Below are 21,546 nucleotides of genomic sequence, written 5' to 3' on the forward strand. Positions count from 1 at the left end.
TCGTCAAGTGATTGCTCAAATATTAATGTCAACCTCTTAGTTGTTATCTACGTGCCGATACGGTCGTTTTGGCAATAATTAGAGTACATTCGGAGTCCGGGTCAAAAACCGTCTCCATTTTTCGATAAATGTTAAATCCCGAGTCGAATGTTCGGAATGTTCCGGATATTTCTATTCCATATTTCTCAAATTTTATCTTTTGGCAAATAATATCCCGTAATATTCAAAAGATAATCGAATTATTTCCGTCCTACCATAACTCAAACGCGGAAATCTTTCTTAGCAGGAGGAAACCTCCTGGGAATAGACGCAAAGACTGCCGCGCCTCTTCCAAGAGACGACGTGGGGCGCCGCGCCTCTTCCCGTGCCCTTCTTTGCATGATTTACGTATCTTTTTTATATCTTTCCGAGATTCACTTCCAAAGAGTCTCCGAAACCCTATTCCTTCACGTGATTAGTATAAATAGGAGCTTTCGTTCCTCATATTTCTCACGCGAGTGTCCGCCCTTCTCTTCTCCCTTTGCATTCTAGACTTCGTTCTTACTAATTGGCGCCTACGTGCTTGGACTTCCGACCACGTAAGCTCGGATCTTTCCGGGTACCAGCCTCTCCGTTGCATGACCGACCAATTTGACCACTACACTCAATCAATCTAGTTAATCAACTTGTTAAAACGTTTTCCTCTTTCGAGGGCACTCTTTCCTTGCATTCGCGTCGAGCATCACTAATCGATCTTCTTAGTTCTTCTCGTTCCGTCAACATGTAAGTCTGAGGGTGTATTAATCTCTCTTTTATTTATTGTATTTTTAAATTATTGCATAACAATTGTAAGGTTTATGTCGAAAGCATCTCATTAAAACCGATTTCTAAAACCGTCTTTAAAACCTTTTTTGTGGATTTCCAGTAGACAGACGTCGAGAAAAGACGCAGCAACCGCTGCGCGCCGCCTCTTGAAGGAGCGCAGAAGACTGCGCCTCTTCGTGAGGCCGCCGCAGATTCGCTTCTTTTCTTCTTCCTCCGTCCTCTGTAATTCGTGTCGAATTTATTTCTTTTGTTTTGTTCGTCTGTTAATTCGTTCACATGATAGTTTAATAATTCGTATGTATATTAACCATCACCATTAACATGTTTAAATCGTCATAAAACCGACTTAAATCCCAAATAATCAATACTTGCGGGTTTTCGTCATTAAATTCAATTCGAGTTTTAGAGATTCAATTTAACCATATTGAGTTTCTGGGATTCATTGTTTGTTTATTTTCACCTGTTTAGTCATTAATTCGTCGTCGTTCATCATGTTTAGTTAGTAATTCGTTTAGTTAGTTAGTTTAATTAATCATTCATTAACATCGACCCTTCACATAATTAATCCGTCTTATTTCCGTCTCATCCATGTTTTACTGTTTTATGACCTTAATCATATGTAAATAATTCATTAATCACTTTCATCCGAGTCTAATATCGTAATCAATCCCTTAAATTAACAAATAACATTAACGGTTTGCAGTTCCGGCTTCACAGCCAGAACTCACCCTTGGAACAGACGCAGGAACTGCTGCGCCTCTTCCAAAGGGCGCAGTGCCTGCTGCGCCTGTTCCAGGATGAATTCTGTCCCTGAACCCCTTTTCTGCCTTGACCTAGTTTAATTAGCTACGTATTAATCAACTAATATCTGTATTATCACCTTCTGGTCTGTCGTGTTTTATTCTTTTATTCCATTTTCTCAAATTATCCGTTTTAAAGGTATTTTCGACATAAATCGCCTATTCCGATGTAATTATTGTAATTTATATTTATTGTAATTTATAATTATTGTATTTCTTTTATTGTTTGTATGTTTCTCACATGTAAATGAGCATTAACTCCAACTTTGACCCAATTGTATGCTAATTACATGTCAACCGACTTAGTTAAATTCTCATATGTTAGGATTAATCTATGGATGTTGCATTGCATGCATATAGCCGACGATATATCGAGTACGAATAAACTTCCCTAATCATTAGTAGAGGCCGCTATCGAGGCGGGCGGGATTAGGTGTTCGATCAAAAGAGCTTCCTAATACGTACCCTCACCCCTTACTCCAGATCTCCGTGAGCACCCGTGTTCATTGGCATCCACGAGAGTCATTCTAGACATAGAATGCTAAGGGTAACGATTGCTTAGTGTTCATGTCACTACTTTGTGTCTTGACATGACACGAGGTATTCGAACGGTTCCAATTTCCCATAAAAATTGGTGGCGACTCCTTACAAAATGCAAACGCTTGTTTTCGAGCCCCTTCACCAAGCGCCCCCGTGGGCGGCCCGCTGTCCACAAGTATAACTTTAATGTTTTAAGTGTATAACCAACAAAAAATTAATAACCAACAAAAATTAAAAACCAAATAACAATAACAAAATAAAGTAAATATGACAAAAACACAAAAAAAAAAAACAAAATAACAAAAACCAAAAAACAAAGAACAAAATAAAGTAAATCTGAAAAATTTAAAAAATGGACAATGAAAATAAAACAAAACCTACACAAAAACCCATACAAAATAAAACAAAACCCATATAAAACAAAACCCATATAAAAAAAAATCAAAAAAACAGAAAAAAAGGAACGATGGATTGAAAAAAAAAAGAGAAAGGAAGAGGAAAACGGGAGGAAGGAAGCACGGGAGGAAGGACCCACCGAGACCAACACCAGCCACCACACGACCCACCGAGACCAACACCAACACCCGCATCCACCGACACAAACACCAACCCCTTTAATTTTTTTAAAAAATGAATCGAAAGGAGGACGGTTGGTGGTCGGCGTGAGCGAGCCAACAAGGCAATATGGTGATGGTGGTGACGGGTTGTGTGATGGTGGTGACGGGTTGTTGTTGTCGGTTGTGTGATGGTGGTGACGGGTTGTTGTTGTCGGTTGTGTGATGGTGGTGACGGGTTGTATGATGGTGGTGATGATGGTGGTGACGGGTGGGTTTGTCGGGTAGTCGGTTGGTGATGGTGGTGACGGGTTGTTGTCGTTTGTCGGGTTGTGTGTGTGGTGGGGGTGGGGGGGGCAGACGAGAGAGGGAGGGAGGGAGGGAGGGAGCTGTTTGAATTTGGTTTTTTGTTTGTGTTTTGGTATTTTTTAGTTTGGGTTTTATTTGGGTTTTTTTTTTGTTTGGAGAGAATGAGAGGAAAATGAGAGAGAAAGAAGGATGAGAGAAGTGTGAGAGAGTGAATAATGAGTGAGTGAGTGAGTTGGGAGAATTAGAATGGGGATGGAGTTATACAAATTAGGATGGAGTTGTACAAGATTAGTGAGGGAGATTAGTGAGGGAGATTTGTGGCCCTCCATCAAGATGAAATCTCATCCCTCCATCCCTTCCATCCTAAGGTCCTTATAAGGACTTAGGGACTTATTAGATGTAGTGCCCTTAGGAGAACCCTTCTCTATATATATATATATATATATATATATATATATATATATATATATATATATATATATATATATATATATATATATATATATATATATATATATATATATCTTCCCTCAAATGCATAGCATGTTCGTCATGTTTAACTATATCATTTGAGATGGGAACGTAGAGTTGCTAGCTCTTAAGGATATGCGAGTAATATTTGCGTGACTTTGACTTGGTGCCCTCTGGTCCCATCTATTTTGCCATTCAGAGACTCTAGCCTTACAAGGATGGCCATTGGACTAGGCAGTGACAAGTATTAATAGACCTGTTTTCGATTCATACTCTTCATGTCTTAATTTCCGCATCTATCACAGGAAAAAGAGAAGATTGTGTTACATGGGTCTTCAATTGAACAAGCGTGTCCATGGATTTCACTTTGCCGTATAATAAGGTTGATTCATCAAAAATTAGTTTATAAGTTAAAATATGGGCCAGTTAAATCATATGTAACCAGCGTATTACTGAATCATAAATTGTAGCAAAAAACAAAATAGAAATTTGTGCAATTATATAAATGATTTTAAGTCCATTGCAAGACGTATATTATTTGATATTAATCATACTAATCAAGTTGAGGTATAATCACTAGGGATGTGATTATAGAATAAACATCCGAATAACTTAATAAATAAATTAATGTCCAGTAGAAGGATAGTAAATTATGAACAACGGAAAGAAACAAAAATAATAATAAGCAAATTAAATGTGCGTGGGAGAAGGATAAGACAATGACACGAGACAATACAAATACGATAGTTGCTGCTACCCAAAACAGTAAAGCTCTTGATAAATCGTCTCTGACTAGATTAATAAGAGACAACCAATAAATAAACTAAAAACTAACTAAAAAGATAAAAGATAAAAATTAAATAAAAATAATAATAAGAGACAACCAATAAATAAACTAAAAATTAAAAGATAAAAATTAAAATTAAAATTAAAAATAATAACCATCTATCATGAGAGGGGTTTTTCACAAAAATTAATAAAAAACTGTCTCTCTTAGAAATTTATGGAAAAGTATAATGGGTATAATGTGTACAACAATGCGAGCTTTGGGTATTAGTTAGGTGATTTATCTCTTTTTAATATTATATAGAGTAATATATCTAATCTCAATCTCAAGGAGTATATATCTTTTCATTATTTTTCACTTTCTATTTTTATCGGGTCAATATAGTGTGAAAACACGAAATGCACAATCTCATTTGCGTACGGAGCACTATAAATTCCGCAAGTTTAAATACTTTTACGAATATATGAGTACACGAGGATAAAATTTTAGTACAACTCCTAATAATACTCGATACAACATCCCTCCAATTTTTTATGATCTTCCCTCTTTCTCTTTTCAAACAAGTTTGATTATCTTTCGTCTTTCCTTTTTTGATAAGTTCCATTCATTTTCTATTACAATACTTTATTTTTTCTTTTTTCCTCTCTTATTTTTTGTGCCAAAAAAAAGGAGGAAGATAATAAGAAATTGGAGAAAGTACAATATTAATATTACAAAGTACATTATACATAATTTTGAAGTCATTAGTTACTTACGACAATATAATTACATTTTTCACAAATTCACTTTGGAAAAAAACAATTTTTAGTAACTGTGCAACACACGGGCACTAAATCTAGTAGAAAATATGGAAGATATATTCCCATATATTCGTATAATATACGGATAATATATTTCCACACGATGAGCTTGAAGTTCATCAAATAAAAATTGTTAACTTTCACGATCTAGCCTTCTTCCCATAAATGCTAGACCTGACAAAAGTATACCGAATCCGAAAAATCAATCGAAAATACCTGAATCGACACCTGATCGTACATCCGAAAGGTATAACAAAACTTCACCCCGAAACCTGAATCGACCAGAATTGATTCGAAATCGAACCGAATTTGTAATATTCGAAATAGACCCAAGATCGAATGAACATGAACTGTTTCAACCTGGATTGTTTTAATCCGAATCGATATATACCTGAACCGATTTCAACCCGTACCTGATGACTGAAACCTAACATTGAAATCCGAAATGACCCGAATGTACCTAGCCATCACATCTAAGGTGTCTTTTTGTACATAAGTGTTACCCATTTGGCGTCAATGAACTAATATTATATCGTAGTTATACAAAAAAATATTATATATTAACTTATTTGTATTATATCCAATGTTTTGAATAAAAACCTAACACCTTAGCATCCGATCCGATTATGATCTGACTCGAATCTCGTCTGCTGTGATATTGATCCGACTCGAACCTTATTTGCTCCGATATTGACCAGACACGAAGCTGAACCGACCCGAAAAGTCTACAACCGATTAAAAGTGAAAAGTGAATCCAACCTAAGTTGAACCGAACTGAAATCGAAAAAAAAGATATAACGAAATAATCCAATCCGGAAGAATCCGAATCGAAACTGATCAGATTGACCTGTTTGCCACCTCTTATAAATGCTCTTACAAGGCCCAACTTCCCGTTCTATCCCGAGTCTTAAACTCAAGAGTCGAGACTCTTAAAAGACCTGAAACTTTATAAACGTAGAATAGAGTGCGGTAAGACGGAAGATTCGAGTGTTATTCATAGTACTGAATCCTCAAAAACGATTTATTTTCACCCCAAAAGGGAAGGGGAAGTTTAACCGCTTAAGGCTTCTAGACCGGGGGAATGTAGCAGGCTTACGACCCTACATGGTTACATCCTCCCATCTCGTAAATATTTAGATTTTTAAATATACATCTTCAGATTTTTAAATATACATCTTCTTGACTGTTGCAGCATCAGGGACAGAAGCCACCCAAGGTTGATTCCTGGCATTTTAATTATGTCGAGAAAAAAATATTTGGTTTTTCTGTATAAACGAACCATCGAGTCAAAAATCAATTAGAAAAAAAAATTAGTTTTTAAACGAAGAAAATTTATGTAAACCAAAATTATACATGTACAACTCTACAAGTCTACAACTTATAAGCTACAAGTGCTTGTTGCTGTTGTCATCCAAACTACCGTTAAAATTGAAACAGACATCACCTATCATCCTATTAATTAATCGAGGGCAGCAGCAGTACTTTGAGACCGTATTATTTTGTGCTTGTTCTTAATTTGCAAAAGAGAGCTCTCGTGGTACCATTAAAAAAAACAGATATACAACCATGTTCCGAGAGCTACAACTAAACAGGTATAGACAACCACAAACATTAACAAGAAAGCTTTACCAGCAGAGTTTCCGAAACAGTTAACTTCTTGTCAAACAAGAGTTTTTAGCTAGGACAAAATGGGAAGGTTTCAAATTTTCCAACTAGTGTCAAATGTCAATAGACGGATGAGCTGTTATGGAAACGATTAAATATACATACGAAAATATATATATATGTAAACTCTGGTTGATCAAAAGCCTAATATAGAGTAGAGTGCTTCAATGCTTCAGTCCACACTACGTCACCACAGACACAAATCAACAACCGAAAAACCTTCTAGACTTCACCATAACAAAACCGACGTGCTACCACTTCTCGGACTCCTTTAAGGCCTGAAAAGGAAAACAAGTGTCAAGACACCTACCTACCAGGACATCCTTCGTCATGCCAAAAGTTGCTTCAGATACAAAAAATACTCCGTATAAAATTAAGATTGCCATGCCTAATTTTTTTATTTTTATTTTTCTGTTTCTTTATCGAAATTCACACTGGAGTCTGTGCCATCAGTTTAACTTAACAACTACATTTAAAATGTAATAAAAGTCATCTTTAAATATGAACACTCAACATCATAATTTTAACTCTACAAACTGAATTATAATCAGATTGAGACAATTTAAGAATTCAGTATGGAGTTCCAGTTCACAAAGGGAGTTTAATAGATATACGAGTACTTCCCACAGTTCCCAGCATTGCAAGTTACAGTACAAGAGTCAAATGAGACCTTGTATCTTGGTAGCCTCATCTTTATTCAACCGTGCAAAGAAGGCAAAGTCCATCTCAATAGAGCAGCCAAGAAAACGTTCCTCACTATTGAGCAGACAAAGCAAGCATCAGGTTAAATAGCTCATGTAAGTATGCAACCAGACACCTTAAAGATTAGAAGTCATGAAAATATACCACCCAATTTCCTTCAGCAATTCCAGACATCTAGATTCTTCACGAGATTCCCCCTCCACTACTATAACATACACCTGTAGAGGGTATGATGGAGGTAAGACTAGCAGACATAACATAGCATAGAAAATAAACCGCCATCACGTAAGACTAATGCAACCAGGCAAAACAATTTATAGACCGTTGAGACCAAGATCTTGGGTGATCAAAACAACTTTGGAAACTAAGAAAACACTAGAATCAGAGAATAATCATCAAAACAATCCCTCAGACTCTAAGTTCACTCATACAACCATGTCTGTTCAAAAGTGCCAAACTAAAGGGAGTTGTATAAACGAAAACAAAGACACATAGCTGAAAATCGCCATCCACATACCTCTCACTTATTCCATCTATCTCCCGCTGTCAACATGGCAATCTCACATAGCTTAACTTAAATTAGACCATGCCACAAATGAATGGCTAACAAAAAGTTTGCTCATACTCCACATAACATGTCAAATAACAATGTTCATCATCGTAGAATTTTTTAAATCAAACTTCCTCCCATCTCAAAAGTAATAAAGACAAGGACCGGAGTTTTTAAATAAAGGGTTTTTCTATGTTGTGCCCCTTGCCTTTCTCGAATTAAATGGTGTACCCTACACTCTATTAATCACTCCACATCATAACCAAAAGTAATAATTCGTCAATATTAATGCATTGATTAATGATATGTCAAATGATTATCCCTTAAACCAACTTATATAAACATTAATTATTTCATCTTCATCCAGAATTCCAGATTATCCTCTACCAAACAAGCTCTCTCCTTCTAGCACCACCTCCACAGCTCTACCACCCTTCATCACCACTTCAATGCCGCCTCCACCTTCAACGCAACCACCGACCTACCACCAGACTACCATCCCCCCTCCCCCCATATCACCGTCACCCCCAGATCTAACACATGGAAGACATCAATTACAGCAAAACTTAAAACCTTTAGCATAAAATTCAAGAACAAGATACAAATTGTCGACACCGGTGGGGGAGGGAGCTCGGCCAAATTGTTATGGCGCCATTTTTTGGGGGGAATATCAATGCTGTCGAAAGAGGTGATTCAAAAGGTATGTAGATGAAGTGGCACTAAGATGGTTAATCCTGAAATATTAAACCTGCACCACGAAAGACTAATGCAAGAAACAGCCCTTTACAAATATGAGTGATGGTGAATAAACTACAACTGGCGAAAAACATCAAAATTCTGTAAGTTTAATCCAGTACGCTTTCTTAAAATAAAACCAAAATTATACACTTGTAGATTTAAGCCAATAGTCCATCTCGCTTTTTCTAAAACAAGCTTTTATGTTCAAAAGTGTCAACCTACATAGGAGTAGTATAAATAAAAATAGCTGAAAGCCGCCATCCACATACCTCTCGTTTTTTCCATCTATCTCCTGCTGTCAACATGGCAAACAAAAATTAGTCTATGTGGATACAAATGAGAAAAACAATCGTGCCAAAAAAAAAGGCAGATAGCAAGATGATAATCACAAGCTGATGCAACTAATTGACGCCCCAAAAACAGGGAATATGTCAAATAACTACTCATATACGGAGTAGCATATATCAATATAAAATTTCTTTAGCTCAATTATAACATTAAATCCTAAGGTCTAAACAATATCATTAAACAGAAGACCAAACCCAAAAAACTATCAACCCAAAACTGGGAGAGCAGCGTCTCGCGGTTCGAACTAGTACTGCAGACATGAAAGACCATAGCATGAGCACGTAAATAAAACTTAGGAGAAACTGCAAATTACTAAGAAGTACCTATTATAATTGACTTTTTTTTCAAACAAATACCTAATGGCTAATATAGTATTTTTCCAATCTACTACCTAAAAAGACACTTTTGTATTCAAAATGCTACCAATTCAACATTTTCAACGAAAAACAAATGGCCAATTTATCCTCCACCTTAAAACATTAAATACAATCTACCCAATCCTCCACCACAACGATACCGTCACCTACTCACCTCTCTTCTCCTGTCCTCTACTCTTAACAAATTATTCAATTGATTCTACCATTTTTTTTTTTTTTGGCTATAACCAACTTGGGGAAAAACGTTTACTTACGAGAACAATTTCACCACACAAATCAAAGCTCCAATTCCACGTTTTAGACGCTTCTCTTCAAAATACTTTAACAAAAGAAAACTTCTTCTATCTAAGGTTTTGGTATCAACTAAAGTTCTAAGGCTTTTTCAAGCAAAGACTATTCAACGTTCCAATCTGCATCAGGGAAACAATGTTTCTGGTTTTCTACTTGGATTTTGTTTGAAGATTTTATCTATTCTTCAATACTGTTAATTTTTCAATGGACTCATGGGTTCTCTTGATCATGGGGATTTGTCTAAAAGCGATCGGTTTCGATACACATGTAATATTAGAAGAATTACTTAATTCTAGCTCAAAGCCACATAGCAATACATCAAAAAGTTCAAAAGTTGTAGCTTCCATAGAGGATAGATCACCTCAAATTGAAGAGGTAAATTTAAAGGAGAGAAAAAGAGAAGTCATTAACAGCTAGTGGTTTTGCAATTTTTCGTAAGTTAACAATCCCTAAGTATTTCAAGGGATACAAAGCAAAAAGGATTCTAAGTCCTGTAGAGAGAATAACGGTTACTCACTTCGCCAACTATAGGGACCCCAATCAAGAAGATCATTATCAGTCACATAGTTATCATACTCCATCTCAATATCATCGTTACTAGAAGAGTCATCCATAACAGTCCAGTCTTCCTGCATTTGTAAAATATACCATCATGCACCAAAAACACATATATCCGTTATCTAGTCGTACGGCTCAAGGACGTAATAGCCAAAATGCCTTGGGCACCTTAGGAGAGCCTTATGAATAAGACGCATCTAGCGAGATGCCAAACTATGCAATTTCTATACCTTTTTCCAACTACGTATCATGCACAAAAACCTCTTAATCATTTAAAATGTACTCCCTCCGTCCCGGTCATTTGTTGTCCTTTGGTTTTGGCACAAAGACCAAGGAAGGGGAGGTGGCCAATTACTAAATGACAAGTGGAATAAATTGAGTGTGAATGATCAAATTACTCATCAAATTCATTCTTAAAATAGAAAGGACAACAAATGACTAAGATACCCCAAAATGGAAAGGGACAACAAATGACCGGGACAGAGGGAGTAATAGCAATGCGAACTCACAGCCTTGATTTAATTCCAAGGTACACGACAAAATATTTGAGCCATTAAGACAGAATCAAAGAAGTTAAGAGAAATCTCAAATACCTCCTCCGAGTCAGACTTAGAGGAACCTGCAAAAAATATAGCAAAATAAGCACAATAGGTATAGCGAGAACAAAAATATTTGAAACAAACACATCATTCTCTTATATGAAAAGCAAAGCAACTGATAGGACTTTATCTAAAAGAAAGGTGTTGAGAAAATGCACCAACACACCGACAAAGCCTTAAAGAGAGTACCATCAATAAAATCTCTATGCATAAGTGTAGTAGACTAGATTCCAATGTTTCGAAGTAGTAGACCACTCGACCATTTGAAGAATAGCAGAGGACAACTACTAAATAAATATTATCTAGATCGTTAGCAAGTATCAGTTGCTACTTCCTACAAAGGCCGGGATTCAAACACACCCTAAGGGCTTGTTTGGATAGCAAAATAGGAGGGAAAGGGAGGGGAGGGGGAAAGAGGGGAGGAAAAGGGAAGGAAGAGAAGGGGAGGTGGAATGGGGAGTAGATGTTTGGATACAATTTCCCTCCAAACAAGGGATTTTAAATCTCCTACTCTCCCTTCCTTTCCCTTCCCTCCAAATCCCTCCATCCAAACAAACCCTTAAGCTAACAATCAGTGTCGGGATTGCACAACAGAAAGAAAACACCAAACAAAAAAGGAGTTTACCATCGGCATTCAATGAAGTATTCAACTCGGAATCACTAAGGCCTCGCTTCTTCACAAGTGGTACATGATCCTCGTCTTCTGAGGCTACAATGAATTATAACATGTATATAAGTATCCAGGATATCGAAAAAAAGATATAATCCACAAAACAAAATGTTAATTACAGTACAACTACTCACAAGAACTATAATCCACCAAACCGGTAAACTTGTTATCGTCTTGAGATGAACTCTTCTCTTCATAGCTGTCTTTCTCCATGATATTGTTAAGCCTAATTAATACCAATGTCTTCTTCAAATTTAATAATTCACAGAATCATGTGCAAAAAATGATGATTTATGATGATTACGAACGAAAGAGCGAAATTCAAACACAAAACCCTAGATTCGTAAATACTAGAGAAATTAGGAGAAAACGTAGCAGCAAAATTGAATTGAAAAACACAAAATAAATGAACAAATACCTCTGAATTGAATCTCTCAACTGTTGTGATAAAAGGGCGCGATGATTGTTTTTTGCTTCGAATTCTTTCGTGGATTGCCGTGAAATAAAGAGTAGAGATAATCGTACAGAGGAGAAAAAAGAGAGAATTGTATACTGTATATTATTCGTATATACTCCCTCCATTCAACTCTACATTACATGTTTGCTTTATCACGTTTGTCAACGCGACTTTTACGCGGTAAATATCTTTAGCTACGTATTTGCAAAAATTATAAAAGTTAGATATTTTTAATGTACTTTTAAAGACGAATCAAATAAGATCCCACATGAATATATTTTAACTTATGTATCGAGAGAAAATTGAAGTTGAATTTCCGCTTGTGAATAGTGTACAAAAGAGAAATATGCAAAGTGGAGTTGAATGGAGGGAGTATACACACATATATTGAGGAGGGCAAAGTTTCCATAAATAGAATATTTTAAGGGGTCGTTTGGTTCGCTAAGGGAATCAAAGTTCCAAGGAATTGAGAGATCCCATGATTTTATAAATCACATGAAATTGGAAAAACTTGTTTGGTTGGAATGTGGGAAGTGAATTCCACAGGAATTTTCACTTACCTAGGGAGACCTAGGTAAGCAACTTCCCACATCATGGAGGAATTGGAGTTCCTATGGAACTTCAATTCATGTGATTTGGGGCAAACAAACAACTCCCCCATTTTGCAAATCCCATGAATTACAATTCATGTGTTTTAGAATGGGCAACCAAACAACCCCTAAGTATGGACATTCATATTCATATATAATATAATAATTTTGCGAATGGAATTTTAAAGATTTGCAACGTCATTAGTTAACCTTTGCGATGGAATTTTAAGGATTTGCGATGGAATACAAAAGTAAATTGCATATTTAATCAAAATTAATTAATTTGGATTCCATCACAAATTCCGTTGCTAAAATGTTTGCTACGAAATTTCCATCGCAATGTAACGGGATTTGCTACAAAATTGTGCAATGAAGTGGAGTAATCGCATATTTCGTCGCAAACACCCATTTAGCGACTGAATCAATTGTTTTTGTGACGGAATTCGGTTGTAGCTACGGCCAAAAATGTTGTTGATGGGATTAAACCCACGACCTATTGGTGTTAAAACAAGAGTACTTGATGAGTTAGTTAAGTGTACTTTTGTTAATTATGTTAAAAATTGAACAACATATTTTATGTACCTTTGTTAATTATTCTTTGTATCTATACTTTATATAATGTACCTCCAATATATATAATGTGTTCCCGATGAGTAAGTGAAATAAAGTTAATAAATAATTGTATTAATATGATATGTAACTATAATTATTAAAATTTACATTTATTCTATATTCCATGTACCTTCTATATTATTAAAATATACTTGAATAATTATTAAAACATGTCTTGTAACTAATTAAGATATAGATGGTATGTAACTTTAATATTTATTATATGTACCTATAATATATGTTTAATGTACCTCATATATAAATAAAATGTACATAATAAAAAATCGAGTCATAATTGATAACTAATACATGATATGTACCTTTAATAAGTATTGTATGGACCTATATTATAAATTTAACGTACCTTTCATATGCATAAAATGTAAATGATTTATTAATCCGTGCAAGATAATTAATTAAAATAAACATAATATGCATCTATAATCGTTAATAAATGTCCCTATTGTAGATATATTCAATGTACCTCCTAAACAAATTAAAGGTACTTGATGATTTGTTGAAACGTGATTGATAAATAATTCAAATAAACATAAATACTTTGATACGTACTCATGGTTATTATAAGATGTACCTATATCATATGGTCAATCTACACCTTACATATATATATATCTAAGATGCACATAACGAATTAATGATATGTATTTGAAAAGTAATTGAAATATACATGACATGTCATACAGAAAAAATATTATGTACCTCTAATGGTAATAAAATGTACCTTTGACATAAATATATTGTACGTATATACATTTCTGTTAATTTATAATTATTATGTAAATTATAAGTTCAAATAATAATTATCATAAATATATAAAATATTTTTATCAATTTTTATCATGTACATTTAACTAACTGAGCATTACATTGATTTTATACTATTAAATATACTTCTAACTTATATTAAATATACCTTCAGTATAAAATCAATGTACATGCTGAGTTAGTTAAGTGTACTTGACAAAAATTTAACAACATATTTTATGTACTTGTGGTAATTATTCTTTGTATCTATACCTTATATTTAATGTATCTCCAATATAAATAATGTGTCCCCGATGAGTAAGTGAAATAAAGTTAATAAATAATTGTAGTAAACATGATATGTACCTATAATTATTACAAAATGTACCTTTATTATAGATGTACCTATATCATATGGTCAATGTACCCCATACATATATATATATATATATATATATATATATATATATATATATATATATATATATATATATATATATATATATATATATATATATATATATATAGTGTGAAGTTCAAATGAGTCCTTCATATGTTTTTGAGTTCATAAGTCCTTTCCACCACCATTGGATCATGCATGATGGAAGGTTGAGATTAAAAGCAAAAAACACACTTAACATTAATTAATTCACTTCTCTCTCTAGTTTTAGTAATACATTCACTAATTCATTATCATACACAATTTACACCACCTTTTGTCTTATACTTCAAAGTTTATGAAAATTTTGTTAACATTTTTCCTGTTTCGGTTTTTTCCGTTTTTTTTTTCCGAGACAAGTTTTCGACATTTTAGGATTTTACGAGTGTAATTATAACAGCAAAAAGTGTAATTTTAAGGAATGTTTACGAGAATTTTGCTTTTTACAAGTTTAACTTCAGTCTTTTTCGAGTGATTTTAAAGAATAATATTTTGAATTTTTGTAATTTTATCACAAGTTATTGTAATTTAGCATTTTACGAGTGTTATTTTAACGACAAAAAGTGTTATTTTAGTCCAGGTAAGTGTTATTTCAATCCAATGAGATTGTTATTTTAGTCAAGGAGAATGTAATTTTAGTCCAAAAAAGTGTAATTTTAGTCAAGGAAAGTATAATTTCAGTCCACTGAGAATGTAATTTTAGTTCATTGAGAGTGTAACATTAGTCCAATGAGAATATGACCAAGTCCATTGAGAGTGTAACATTAGTCCAATAGAAGTAAGTGTAATTCTAGCAGAAAAAGTGTAATTTTAGCCGAAAAAAGAGTTATTCTAGCAGAAAAAAATATAATTTTAACAGAAAAAAGTGTAATTTTAATGGAGAAAAGTGTAATTTTAACAGAAAAAAGTGTAATTCTAACAACAAAAAAAGTGTAATTTTAACAGAAAAAAGTGCAATTTTAATGGAGAAAAGTGTAATTTTAACAGAAAAATATGTAATTTTAATGGGGAAAAGTGTAATTTTAACAGAAGAAAGTGTAATTTTAACAGAAAAAAGTGTAATTTTAATAGAAAAAAGTGTAATTTTAATAAAGAAAAGTGTAACTTTAATAATAGAGAAAAATGTAACTTTAATAGAAAGAGTGTAACTTTAATAGAAAAAAGTGTAATTTTAATTTAAAAAAATGTAATTTTAATGGAAAAAGTGTAATACCTTAAAAATAAGACTATATTTTAAATATATCTAAGATTAAAATCAACAAATAATCTTAGATCTATTTAGTAGATCTAAAACTAAAATAAAAATATCTAATAAAATAAAAATAAGAACTAAGAAAAAAAATATAAAGAAAATGTTTCATATTTAGTAGATTTAATATTAAAATCAAAATATAATTTATAATAACACCACCAAAACTGAAAAACAAAAAAAAATACAAAAAAAAAAATGAAACGAGTTCTGAAAAAAGGAGTTCACCCACAACACCCGTACTACCACCGACATCCAACAACAACACCAACATTACCGACAAAAAAAGGAGGACTTTAACTTTAATAAGTGTGACTAAAATAATATAAGATCTATTTAGTAGATCAAAGATTAAAATTAAAAAATCTCACAAAATATTTAAATTGCTTATTCAGTACCCACCACTAAAAAATCTCACTAAAATTAAAAAATCCCATCCCTAATCACTTATTCACGCCCCAACATTACTCTCACTCAAATTTAAATTGCTTTTCAGTACCCACCACTTGAAAGCCAATCATTTTTTAGTTATGGGGTGTTTGGTTTTAACTTCCACAGCCCACTAATTTTAAAAAAATACCAACAGATCTGAAAACCAACAAATTATTGGTGTAATAAAAAAAATAAAAAAAAATAAAAAAACAAAACATGTGGATCTGATTGTGAGTGTAATACTCCGTATTTATGAGTCTTGGGGTACTCTATCGAGTAGGCCTTACTCTGTCGAGTAAGGGAGTTTTGCGAAATAAAATAGTTTCTGACCTGTTGGGTACTCGATCGAGTAACTAGGGTACTCGATCGAGTAAGGGGGTACTCGATCGAGTAGCCTTGGGTACTCGATCGAGTAGCCGGTTTACGGGGAGTTTTTCTCGGGTTTTGTTAATTATGCGATTAAGATATATAACCTTCCGTCATTGTTTCTAAATCACTTTTGCAAAACCTAATTTACTGTTTAAGAGAGAAGGCAAGTATGTTCTTAATCCTAATCGCATTGTTGACAAATCCCGGAGCTTGAGAGGTCGGATTCCATCGTTCTTTATACCTTTGTGATCCTTGCGTCAAGGGTAAGATCTGCATACCAATTTTATAGTATTTCGTCAAGTTTCGTTAAACCCTAATTTTGGGATTGGGGGTTTTTATGATTTGTTAAGGTTAGATTGTGATTATGTGATTATGTGATAGGAGAAGGATTTGTAAAGGAGAGGTTTTGAGACAGCTGCTAGATTGTCTGATGATTGTGTTGCTTTCCAGGTAGGATTTCCTACTCAGTATTAGTCCCATAATGGGATATTGGTTGATGTATTGTATTTGGTTGTTTGATATAATAATTGTATTGTGATTGTGGTTGTGATCGTTGTTGATGGTTCGCGAGGCGTGGCCTCTACCGAGTGGGGTCACTTGCGGGAGTGGCTTCACGCCCTAGTTTCGCCTTCCGTGGAACCCGCCACGAAGGGATGTGCACATTAATGGACGGGGTTATCGCTCACTATGTGGAGCGGGGATTTGGTGGGTACGGCCGGTCCCCCAGCTGGTGGTGGTCCAAAGTGGACGATCGAGTGATTGAGATGATTGGAGTTGGTTGGTTGTGTATGTGTGACGGTTAAGGTCGTCTGTTTATCTTATTGTATATATATATGGTGAATTGTGTGATTAGTAATCGACCCGTTTAAATGTTTTAAAACTGTGGTGATCCATTCGGGGTGGTGAGCGTGCTTAGCGGGTATATCTTGGATACGCGTGGGATCTAGCGGGGATGGAGTCATCACGTATCGTAGTCTTTAGTCTTCCATTGTGTTTGTTAGGACAGTTCCTTTCGGTTGGTTTATAGTTTGAGAGCGATTTGTATTTTGCTTACGGTTGGTTTTGTTATGTAATCACTTAACTTGTTTAATAAAGTATGTTTCTTCATTGTCTTATGATTATCATGCCTCGGTAACCGAGATGGTAGCATCCTTATACCTGAGTGGTCCTGGTAAGGCACTTGGAGTATGGGGGTGTTACAAATGGTATCGAGCGACGATCCCGAAACCTCGTAACCAATGAATCTAATGAATATAGGGAGTCAATTAAAATGAACCCGGAGTAAAGGTTGTAGGAGCTAATGCAAAGACTTGGGAGACGTCCTAAAGTCGCGAACTCGCCCTACAATTTTGAACCGGTCACCATGGGATATGTGTCGGGATCGTTATGTGCTTATTGTGTGCTGTGTGTATCTATGTAGTAGTATGTTGCATGAATTGATGGATGAAAGATGATAATGACGTGAATTGTATGTTGGTTGATTGTAAAGCATGAAAGTATAATTATTGATACATGTAATTTGACATGTTATAATTATGTAAGGAAAAGTGTTTTGTCTATATATATATATATAAAGCGATGTGTAAGTATACATGTTGTTGTTGTCGTGTTGAGTAAAAGTACAGAAGGTTGGGAGTGTGAATTGAACATGTCTTTGGGTGAATATGTTGAACGAATATGGTGGATAAATATGTGGTATGATGGATGAATTAGTGGAAAAAGATGAATCATCGTGGTATGGTAACATGGTTCCGATTAAGCATGTTATATAATGAAAGTTATTTTATAATGTTGTTATGCTAGTAACATGTGAATAGGGGACTTGATGTCATGTATTTGTGATTTTGTTTACGGAAAAGTGATAGAATAAAAACATGTGGGTAAGTCATAATTGGCAAGTTAGATAAATTATGTGCATGATGAATGTTGTTGCTTGGCTTTTGAAAATAGTAACATATGATTATGAATACTGGTTTTATGAGTTTTGGACTGGTTTTATTTGCTTGGTTGTTGTTTAAGCTATTTGGAAGTAAAAATCAAATAGTTATGTCGTCTGATTCTGACAAAGTTGTCTTTAAACTGTTATAACTTGAGATGCATAAATGATTTTGATGTGATTCCAATTGGAGGTGATAGCTTGTCCTTTTACGATTCTAACGATAGGTCACACGCCCAAAACGACCAAGTAATGAGTGAGTTATGACTGTTTACGAAAAACTGGACAAAGTCTTTGAGAAATGCGTAGGTACTCGATCGAGTAGCCTTGGTACTCGATCGAGTAGGGGTAACTCGATCGAGTACGTCGGTTACTCGATCGAGTGTCCCTGGTAATTTGTTTTACGAGCTTCTGATCTTCACCTACTCGATCGAGTAAGTCCCTTACTCGATCGAGTGGCCTGTACTCGATCTAGTGACCCCTGTTTTGGGTCATATGCTTATCTTTTGACATTTGTTGCATATTATGTTTAATTAAAAGGTAATATTTTGCTTCTTTATGCACCGTTTTATATGTATATTGATCCTGATGCGTAAGTTACCCAATCTTATGGTGTTGTGAGTGGCTTTTTGTGGTGAGTAGGAGTTCGGTGGGAGGACATGAGTTCTATGTGTTGTGATAGATAGTGGAAAAAGAAAAGGGAGATTGGTATGGCTTAATTGAGGCATAGAGCATGTTTTGTGAGACGGGATGAGTGATATGATTGTGTGTTGAGTAATGTAAGAATAAGTGAATGTGGGCAAAGAGTGATGCAAGTTTAAGGAACGTGAGAATGAAAAGATTGAAAGAAAGGATGTGGATAGTAGCAACCGGAGATGTATAACGAATTATGGAGGGAGATGGTTAGAAATAGAGTTGAGTAAGAATATATGTAATGAAAGGTCGTTTTAGAGGAATTGAGAAGAGTGGTATATAGCGAACTTAATGGAGGCATGTCGCGACGTAGATTTGCAGATAGTGAGTGAGTTTGGGAGATTTGGTTCATTAAGAAACGAAACTAATGCGTGACTTTCTTGAGCAAGTAAGTCATGAGAGATCAGGGTGAGTAATAGCATGAGGTGGTCTGGACTGATTTATGTTAAGTGTGAGTAAGAGCAGGATAAGAAAAGATTGATGGTAAGAAAGAGTGAGATGGTATTAATATGAAATGAGGGAAATTGAGTTTTGGAGCAACAAAAAAAAAAAAGGGGTAACTGGTTTACTAAAGAGTTAGGTAGAAGGAATAAGGAGTTGAACTATTAATTGGTATTATTGAGTGTAAAGAGAAAGGAAGGATAAAAGTAAGCGAGGAAAATGTTCATAGGAGTTATGTGATATAAAAGTAAGGAATCATCGAAATGGGTGATAGTATCACGAGGATGTTAGCTAATGGTTATATAGGAGTTTCAGGACAACATGATTGATAATGAGTTTCGAGGAACTAAGGGAGTAAGAAGTTGGTGGAGTATTGGAACGATACGAGATATTTGGTGGAGAGTTGGATGACAATACAAATAAGATAGTATTGGGAATAATGTTGAGGTAATTTTGTTGATGGGTTTGATGTTCGTTGTTTGGGATGTTAACCAAAGATAGGAAAGAAATCGTGATGTTTAGAGATGAGTGAAGAGGTTTGATGTCCAGGACAAAGTGGTAGTGTTATGGTTTATGACTAGTGGTTAAGGGTGACGGTATGTTAGAGAGATGGTAATTCTAAAGAGGTTGATTTTGGTAGAGACTGAATTGATAAGTATGGTTGTGAGGAAGTATAAGACATAGTCTTGGGAGGTCATTTCTCATAATGAGTGTTAGTTTGTATGGTTATGTATGGCGAAGGTGTTGGGTATGCGAATGGAAGAATGTGATGAGGGGCATGCGAGTTAAGCTCGGGTGAGGTAACCTTTGTTGAGTGGTAACTTACGTGATCAGGATTGATTGGTTGGATGTGATTATGGGTTTATGTTATATATAAATGTTTGTGTGAGGTTCTGACCTCACAAGAAGTGGTATAGTGTGATAGTTATAATGTTGTTATCTCGAATGTTCTCGCAATATATGTTGAACACGGTAATTTAATTGAATGATATTCAAAAGGGTAATAATTTGATTGATCTGGCATGACTGGTTATACTTGTATGTATTCATGATATATGTTGATTCCGTGATGCGGTAAGGGGATGATATTCATGAGGTTATTATCTGTTTAATTCATATAATATGTTGCTTTGTGATTAGCAAAGTGGATTTGAGTAAGTTTTTCTTGTTCAAGAAGTTATGTTGAGTCAGTACTTATGGGATTGTGTATGTTGTGATGTCTATCGATGCGGTTGTGGTGCCTCGGGTGGTGATCCGGGCACGATATTTAGTGTTGTGATGCGGGTATTTTCGCACTGCGGTGTGGCTGTTGGTGGCGGTGTTGTGATGCCGTCACCGGTTGTGATGGAGTAGGCGGGATGATTATGATTCGAGTTTCGAAAGTACATACCAATTATACATAGATTGTTGTTTCGTTTGTTGTTGTTTCTGTGAGTTCGGTTTGGACAGATAGACTGTCGTCTTGATCATTGGTGTTTTCTTTATCGAGTTAAGTTTGAGAATGAGGGTAGAGTATGATATGGAATAGAGTTGTATATGTCTTCGTTGTTGTCATGGTATAGTGATATTATGTTAATGGAACACGGTTGTGAGAGGTTATTCTGATAATTTTGATCTTGTTCTAAATAAGGCTTTAGTGGACATGATAATGGCAAGTGATTCGTAGAACATGTGTGGTAATGATCTGATATATGCAGGTGGTTCATAATCCTTTGTTGAGACAGTGAGTGTAGGGTGTTGAATAATAAGTGTCGTGTTAAGTTATGTATGAGTCTTGCGGTAATGAATGAAAGAACTTGAGGATCTAGTGTGAGTGTACGTAACGAGTGGGGATCGTGAGTTATGCGTTAGGGAGGTAGATGCTTTACATAGATAGGTATGTTGTTTTGCAGTAATAATGGAGAGTTAGTATGGTGATTTTGCTACGAGTTTATGGTATAGGTTAGGTGCTATGCCGAATGAGTTGAGGAATGAGAAATGTTTATGTATGGGAGCCTTGA

General features: G+C 34.9%; 1 protein-coding gene across 6 annotated transcripts; it reads right to left on the reverse strand.

The window, feature by feature from the left end:
• Positions 1 to 6,660: 6,660 nt before the first annotated feature.
• On the reverse strand, positions 6,661 to 12,160 carry LOC141657438 (uncharacterized). Of its 6 annotated transcripts, none has more exons than XM_074464679.1 (9): positions 11,982 to 12,160; positions 11,698 to 11,789; positions 11,519 to 11,602; positions 10,888 to 10,913; positions 10,254 to 10,365; positions 8,990 to 9,012; positions 7,577 to 7,650; positions 7,401 to 7,486; positions 6,661 to 7,008 (listed from the first exon to the last, which is right to left on the reverse strand). In XM_074464679.1, the coding sequence occupies exons 1-9, from the start codon at positions 12,143 to 12,145 to the stop codon at positions 6,953 to 6,955; spliced, it is 717 nt and encodes a 238-aa protein (XP_074320780.1). In that variant the 5' UTR covers positions 12,146 to 12,160; the 3' UTR covers positions 6,661 to 6,952. The 6 variants fall into 6 exon arrangements, with proteins under 6 accessions (XP_074320780.1, XP_074320784.1, XP_074320783.1 ...); XM_074464683.1 differs by having other exon boundaries at positions 7,358 to 7,486; XM_074464682.1 differs by having other exon boundaries at positions 7,345 to 7,486.
• Positions 12,161 to 21,546: the final 9,386 nt, after the last annotated feature.

Source organism: Silene latifolia, chromosome 5, assembly GCF_048544455.1.
Source record: "Silene latifolia isolate original U9 population chromosome 5, ASM4854445v1, whole genome shotgun sequence".
In the NCBI taxonomy this organism is placed as follows: Eukaryota; Viridiplantae; Streptophyta; class Magnoliopsida; order Caryophyllales; family Caryophyllaceae; genus Silene; species Silene latifolia.

Coding starts and splice junctions, on each gene's coding strand:
- LOC141657438 (XM_074464678.1), bottom strand. CDS start 12,145: ATGGAGGGAGTATATACGAATAATATACAGTATACAATTCTCTCTTTT. Junction 11,603..11,697: donor TTTGGTGGATTATAGTTCTT/GTGAGTAGTTGT, acceptor AATTCATTGTAG/CCTCAGAAGACGAGGATCAT. Junction 9,016..10,253: donor GGGTCCCTATAGTTGGCGAA/GTGAGTAACCGT, acceptor CCATGTTGACAG/CAGGAGATAGATGGAAAAAA.